This window comes from Aptenodytes forsteri, unplaced genomic scaffold (genome assembly GCF_000699145.1).
Source record: "Aptenodytes forsteri isolate BGI_AS27 unplaced genomic scaffold, ASM69914v1 Scaffold5, whole genome shotgun sequence".
In the NCBI taxonomy this organism is placed as follows: Eukaryota; Metazoa; Chordata; class Aves; order Sphenisciformes; family Spheniscidae; genus Aptenodytes; species Aptenodytes forsteri.
This window is the reverse complement of record NW_008795672.1, coordinates 4,993,739-5,001,538: the sequence shown is the minus strand read 5'-3', so window position 1 is coordinate 5,001,538 and position 7,800 is coordinate 4,993,739. Positions and strand designations below refer to the sequence as shown.

At 42.8% G+C, this 7,800-nt stretch overlaps 1 protein-coding gene across 1 annotated transcript in view; it reads right to left on the bottom strand.

The window, feature by feature from the left end:
* ISM1 (isthmin 1) overlaps positions 1–1,091 on the bottom strand; it is an 18,411-nt gene extending 17,320 nt beyond the window's left edge. The window contains 3 exon segments of the mRNA XM_009282563.1: positions 184–447; positions 449–506; positions 997–1,091. Coding sequence (XP_009280838.1) covers positions 184–447; positions 449–506; positions 997–1,091 — 417 coding nt within the window.
* Positions 1,092–7,800: the final 6,709 nt, after the last annotated feature.

Sequence of the window (7,800 nt, the reverse complement as noted above, 5' to 3'; positions counted from 1 at the left end):
ATAATATTATTATTATATTATATTATATTATATTACATTATATACATTCCTCTCGGTGCTACTGGTAGAGACAGGGTGTTCTGACTGGATGTCATGGAAACCAGGCTGACAGTTCTCTTGGTTCAGTAAAATAGTTTTGTGTAGCTCATAAAAAAAAAAAATCACGTTAGCATAAATTTGTACCTGAATGTTGGGATTCTGCCCATTAATATCTGCTTTTGACAGGTCAGGGAAGTTTGGGAGATCCAGGAGGAAAGATCTGGGTCCATCTTATTGCAAGGACGTATGCCCGTTTTCCTGCCTGAATCGCTGCTTAGGGAACGGCCGGTGGGCAGCCTGGAGATCAGGGTATTCTCTTCTGTCCTCGGGGTTCAGGGTGAAGCTGTCTTCAGGAGAACGGTCATCTGCAGTGAGTGTGTTCTGGGGAAAAAAGCAACGCACTATAACAACTGAGAGAGTGTGCAGTCCTGCCAGCGTCCCCGTCTCCAGCTTCCTGCCAATGACGGCTGCAGAGTGCATACAGAAATCCTTACAGCACGCAGACCCACGGCTCGTTACTGAAACACACGGGATTTGTGACTGGTATTTTCTAGGGTGCTCATGAGCTTGGCATCTGACTCTCACTGAAATATACTTAGTTACAGCGGTGCAAATCCGTAACCAGCTGACGCAAGCTAAAACTGGGTCAGACTTGGGCGCTTAGCTCTTTCAGGTTCCTGTAACATTCCAGCCTTGCAGTGAGCACCTACACACTGACACAAGCATCTAACTTGTAGCAAATGGGGAAACATGAAGCTCTGAAGCAACCCCTGGGAAATCAAATTACATCACATTAAATGTGTCCCTAAAATGGTGAAAGGTATCTTTATTACAAATCGGTTTAGTTTGCTTTGTTCCAAAGTGGAGCAAAAACGCTGGCTGCCAAGTGCATGTTGAAATTTCTGGTATTAAAAGATCCTACCGCTGAACTGGCACCCTCCCCCTCTCTCTCCTCACTCTGCAACGACTTCCATCTCGTCGTCTGTGTTCCTCACCCAGTGGCTCTGGTCTTGAACATCTGAACCTTCCTTCCTCTGGGATCTCATTTTCATGTCTGCCTAATGGTGGGATTGAATTTCACCAAGTTGTGGGTCAGCGGTTAATGCTTTTGTTATTGTTGAGCGTACTTTCGGGTTTTGTAGTATATTGCAGCAGGCTGCCTTCGAACCAGTAGCACTGCTGCCACTGCCTTTGACCTCACCAAGGAGGTACATTTAGTATCAAAACACTCGCTCCCTGGGTTAGGACTGGCCTGGGGACTCGGGGAAAAAACCCGCAGAGAAGTCCAATCTTCTTATGGCTACAAAAAATGTGTGGGGCAGATTCAGCACAGGTTTTGCTTTTGACTCAGCTGAAAAACTTTAGGCTTGAGGTCTTAGTATGACTGCCCGGGGAGCTTTTATTTTCAGTTCATAAAGAGACAGCAAGCATGGAGAGGGTAAATGTTAAAGACCTATCTTTTAAAACAAGCACAATTAAAGTGGAATGGCCACATGTGGTTCTGGCTCCACTGAAGCATATTTTTGCCAGCATTTCTGGTTAAACGCAATCTCCATCCAGCTCCCCTGGCTCAAATTAAGCTAGCATACCTTTTGTTAAGCTCTCAGATAGATATGCCTTTCTTTTCCAATGCCTTTTCTTTTATTATTTCGTGTTTATTTGCTTAGAAGGTTCTAAATTGAGTTTTGAAGAGATTTTACCATAAAATCTGTGCTCATTACAGGAAAATATTCAGTGAGTTAAATAAACCAAGATTTAAGAGTTAAGCTGGGACCAAGTGAAATCGTCTCAAGCAAAAACTCAAGGTGGTTCTCTCCTCTCCCCTTCTTGCTGCGCTGCGTTTGTAAAGAGCAAAATCAGATTTAGCAGAACTAACGTTGTCTTGCTATTTTCACGATCAGAACGGTTACACTCTGAAAGTGCCAAAAAGGTATGATACGTCTATCTACGGCACAGATGCGAAAAGTTCATTCCGAGTTAGTGCACGTGTGCAGTGCTAAAAAGGTACGTGCTCCTGACACTCTGTATTGCTTGAAGGCTGAAACAAGAACGCTCCTCGTTGTTGAAGACCAGGCAGGACTTTCAGATGCCTTTGGTGGGCCACCCATTAACACACCCCTTATTCAATATAAAGTAGAAAGCAAATCACACAGCAGCAAGCTCTGGGAAACAAAACTGAGGGCCACTCGTCTAACTTTAGGTTCCGTACCCATGTGCTAGTGCTTTAACTTATCAAACAGAATTTAACGGCAAACTTCTCGGCACATGAGGATTAAATGGCGTCTCAGTTATGTCTGACTAACAACAAGGTGTAATTGTCCTGTTATTAAATTACTTCAGACAGGAACCAAAAAAGAATGTGGTACTTAACTACTTTTTTCTGGGGTATCAGGCCCATAATCTTACCTTTATTAAAAATAAAGTGAGATTTTATTAAAAAATAATAAAATTCTCACATACAATTTCATACCTTCCCTATCTGCTTCCCACTTCAGGAGCGTCTTGATTCTCCACATTAACATACCATACAGCTAGATCTGGCCAAGGACTTTAGAGACCTACATTTAATTCTCTGATAAGACTCGCTGTGTGATCTTGGCAGGTCGTGGTCTCTCTGTGCCTCGGTGGGGATAACAGCACTTCCCTTCCTCACTGTGATGTTTGCGGGGAGCTCAGCAACTACAATAATAAGGGCTATATAAAAAGTTTTTAATAGTGTCAGACAGATGGAATATCACATGGAGTTAGTTAGAAAATTGTCATGGTGAAGTAATGACATCAGGCTGATCGGGCCCACTACCAAGCTGCTTGGGGCAGGGACTGTCATTAATTACAGGCTGAAGGAGTTGGGGTTGTTTAACGTTAAAAAGGAAAATGGACGGGGACATGATAACTGTCCTATACCAAAGGCTGCTGCAGCGAGGAAGGGGATGGACCACTCCGCTTGCTCAGGGTGGACATGACCAGAAGACTCCGGTTCAACGTTAGGTACACATTTCTGATGGCAGTGACAGCCAAGCTCCAGAGCAGACTTTGGGGGGGGGAGGGGGAACGTGGAGTTTGTCTTTAAGAGCAGGGTTGACTAATGCCTGGCAGGAATGACACAGGTTAAATACTGTGTCCTCTGCCTAAAAGCAGTGTTATCTCTTGCAGTCCCTTTCACGCTAGGACAAGCCCTCGCTGTCCCTCCTTGGGGCTTCTCTGTCATGCTGCAACATAAGCCAACAGAAGTGCTCGATATACACGATCGTTTCAGTTATCTGCTCATAGTACCATAAGCGAAAGACCATTTGTTTCCAGTTACTAAAATGAATAGAATGCCTATTTTTTGGGGGTAGATAATTCTTGGTCTAGTGTCTAAGCTGATTTGCAGTGATTAGAAATGTGTATTTCTGGTAAAAAGATAAGAGGCTGCCATCCCTAAAAAGTGAGCTTAAACTGCATGTGAAGAGAAGAATATGGGCTCACTCTGTTCTACTGCACTAACTCAGGCAAAGGATCTTCCAAGGCCAACTGAGCAGGAAAAAGTGTGTCCTTACTGCAATGCCAGCATCCTTTCTGAAGAAAACAGGGTTTGTGTTCCAAAGCTAATAGATGAAATCTAATTTCTTTTTTTGCAGGGCGAGATACTCTTCTTATTTCTACGTTATTTTGCATGTTTATACTTCACACTCTTTATTTTTAGGTGTACACAGTTTGTATTCCCGATTGCTTTTGGGAAAGCAGTGTTGCTTGCCTTCCTTTAAAATCTATGTCACTTCATTCTGAACTACTGACTCAGTTTCTTTGAAGTTACGACATTTCTAATTCAGGCACATTGGTTTCTTACTCAAATGATGCATCTGCTCTAAATATTTTAAGATAAATCGCTTTATTCCCTTCATTTAACAGGATTATTCACAACTTTTAAGCTTTCCATTAAGATGATTTTGAGGGGTTACTCATGCTTGCTGTCAGCTACAGTTCTGCTGCCCCACGGGATCAGATATTTATAGAAGTTCCTAATACAAAAACAGCTTAGGATTGCTGAGTGTTCTAAGTGTGGACAGTCTATAAGGGCAGGAACACATTATTCATAGCTGTGTGACAAGGCAACGAAATAAACCCTAGAGAGAGAGAGAATCTGCCGTATTGTTTGTATTACAGAATAACACACCTCGCCACACCCATCACCGAAAAAGGGAGGGCAATGGTTCAGTACATATCAACGACTTTGTGTCCATCTACAAAGCAGAGAAGAAGAGCAATTCAGAGGGATTTTGTGAGGGTAACTTTAAATGTCGGTGATGCAGGCGGGACTTGCACCACGGCAGGGTTTAAGGCATCAAGAGACAACCCTGCGTGCAGGAAAAATTTCCTACCTGATCCTGCGGTTTAACTTTTTAGTAATCAAATGGGTATTTTAACTCCCTCCACTGCCTTCCTATTTTGTTTCTCCCTCTGTCACGTTAGGCATTAGCTGCAGGGAAGTGCACCGTTTCTCTTCCCCACAGAGAAGTTAAACAGAAATAGGAACTTGTAAAAATACCAAACTAGGGAAAAAGGGAATTTCTCTGCATTTTTAGCAAGTGAGGAATCCATCTCCCTCCTCTCTTCCTTATTTTAATCCCATTTCCAGTTCTGGAAAAACAACCAAGACAGAGAATGAGTGAGGAATGACTGGAGCTACAGAAACTATTCTGGAGCAGCTGCTCTTTCTCTGTCCTTCGTATTTCTTACCTTCCTTCATTCCCTCCCCACTTGCCAAACTAAGGGCCCATTTGCAAGCACTGCTAATTATGGAGTTGAAAGAATTTGGGAAAACTGATGCAACTTATATCCCTAACAGCTCCCAGACAGCAAGGGAATCTATTACTAAATCCCTGCTGCAGCTACATTGCTTTTTTATTTCTTGTATACTCCTTTGAAATATCTTGTAAAATGATCTTGACAAGAGGTCTTGAATTGAAACCCGACAGTCTGTCAATGCACTTTCATGATGCACCTGTACAGCATCTTCAACCACCAGGAACAAGGAACGTTTATTTATTAGGAAACTTCACAGACGCTATAAAAGATTATATTGCTATCAGAGACAAAATGAGGCCTGGGGCCTTCACAGAAAACCATTATAGCCATTAGGACTGGTTTCATTTCCCACCTGCCTAAACAGATTGTTTTGATTTTGAAGGCTGTCGTGTGTTTCCAGGTTAGTGCTAAATGATCACTTTAAAATTAACCGGTCTGGGGAGGCTGAGTAACACACCAGGATACTACATGAGACTTTCACCTCTGCAGATCCAAGATCTGTAATGAACTCGGGTGATCTAATTCCTGGGTTTTATTTATTTTTCTGTCTATCATGAGTATAAGCAGCACAGGACCTAGCCGGAAGAGGTATGAGGACAGTGTTAGGTAAGCAGACAGTGAAGTTAACAGCTGAAAACCATTACCAAAGATACACAGAGAAAAATTTCTTTTACGATTAATGCCACATACAGTCCAGGCAGTCAGAAGACCCTTGTTCTGTTCTTAGCTCTGTCTTGGCTTTCTCATTTAACAGGCAAATCACTTGGGCTCATATTTAATTTCTGGGTGACTAGCTGAAAGCATGCGGTGGTACTGAGCCCCACAGCTCCGGTTCACTCCAAGGAGTCACTGACAGTTCGTATTTCTGGAAGAAGTCAGACCAGGAGGCTGTCACATCAACCACTCAGTTACCGAGACACTCTCATTTTTTCTTAAAATGTGCTTGTCCCTCACGTTGACATACATCAATGACGTGAAAGGCCTTACTTATCTTTAGAAAGCCGCATGAATTAATTGTTGCAATAATTAATAGCACGTTTTAGATAATCGCTGTTCATAAATAATTTAAAATAGACTACACTGGCTTGCATGTACATAATCGCTTTCACTAAGGGGCTCCAAAACAGAGCATCTGCTTTAAACATTGTGTAAATAGAAGATGAATCACTGATTACAGTTGGTAATAAAAAAAAAACAAAACAACAAACCAAAAGAAGAGTGCTGTTTACCAGGGTCTATTTTTTAATAATTCTCTATTTAGCCCAGCAAAATTAGTAAAATGACATTGTATCCAGTTCTTTCTAACTTGCAGTACATCTGCATGGATGACTAAGTGGCTATGCAAAGACCAAAGCCAGTCACCCCACAGGGTACTGCTATGGGACACATTAGCTTCAAGGGCTGTGCGGCTCTTGAAGTGATTTTCTTTCTGTGGAGAATAAGATGGAGTCGCAAATACCGTTGCAATTAGGACAGCAGAAATTCAGACTAGACATGTCGATCCGCAGTCACTGTTGGAGCAGAGGTCTTCTATAGAAAGCTTAAAGGTTGGGTGCCAGTGGCAGCACAGTTAGGCAGTGAGGTGCTTGGGACGCCCAAGTACATACCCAGCCCACCACAGCTGATTTTCTGGTGTATGCCGGAATAGCTCTCAAGAGCCGCGTAGAGCAGAAGTGAAATCTCCAAGCAGCTGGGCATATTTATCTCAGAATTACAGCTTCTGGATTTTAGGGTTTTTGCACTAAAAACTTCTAGCCCTCATAGTTACACAGAAAATCTTGAGCACTGAACATGTAGCCAGGACTTATGTTATGACTGCAGAGATCCTAGGGTGGGAGTGTTGAGGCCCCCTTCATGTCTAAGGTCTAGTAAGTCCCAGACGACTCTTTCGAGGCACGTGGCCAACACTACGACAGCACCCTCCGCAGCAGAGGAAAAGGCTGTTGCCTAGTTGAACCATCTGAACTGATACATCCTAAGTGCCGGAGCAGCCCTACCACTGCTCCTCCCCAGCTGAGCCTGTTTATTCACTTGCGGTCGTCAAGCTTTGGTCCATCCTTCGTTCAGACTCTGGTTGGGAGTTTCTCTCACCAAGCTCCCTGTCTCTTCCACACAGTCAGTAAACAGTGGGTGCGCATCTGAACTGCTCTGGCAGACAATATGTTTTCCTCAGAGCTTAAGGAGAAAACCAACCATATTACACTCGGATCTGGCAACCTTTTGCTACATGTTGTGGACACACGTTTCACAGCACAGCTATTTTTTTATGCTCTGTTGTTTGCTTGTATTTCATGTTTTCCTTCAGCTGGAAAATACGAACTGTATGGTTCAGCTTGGAGGTGAAGAACTGCCAGTTTGTATAAACACTCTGATAATAAAAAGGCCTTGGTGGTGATTACAGTTCAATGTCTGCTGGAAAAAACAGAGGCCCTTCAGCAAATTTTCTAACATGGTACACACTGGTGCTTTGTTCTTCAGCAGATACTCAGCCATCCATGGGACGGCCAAGCGCACAGAATTAAAATTGTGTAGGGCTTTGACAGATGTTCAGTGCCAAGTTCTCCTTGCAGTTAACAGGTATTTTCAGTTGCCTAAGCTGGTGGTGAACATTCAGTTGTTCTTCACGACTCTGAAGATCTTCCCCGTAATCACTGCCTGGCTGGAGCTCTCCATACAGGACGCATTGATTTAGGCAATTGAACAGGCAAATGTACAACTGAAGAGTAGCCCAACTATTCCACTCCAATAACCTGTGGTGCCAAAATGCAAATTCTTTCAAAGTTCCAATTCTTTGTAGGCTTTATTAAATACTTGTATAAAATCTGTAGTATAATAAAGCTTTAAATAGAATCCATTTATGCCATGGCTCAATTTAATTGAACGAGTCTAATCTCACCCATCGTTTGAAATCTGCATCATCATTTACACATCGGATTCCAACAGAACGGGAAAATCTGCCTTAAGCTGCAATCT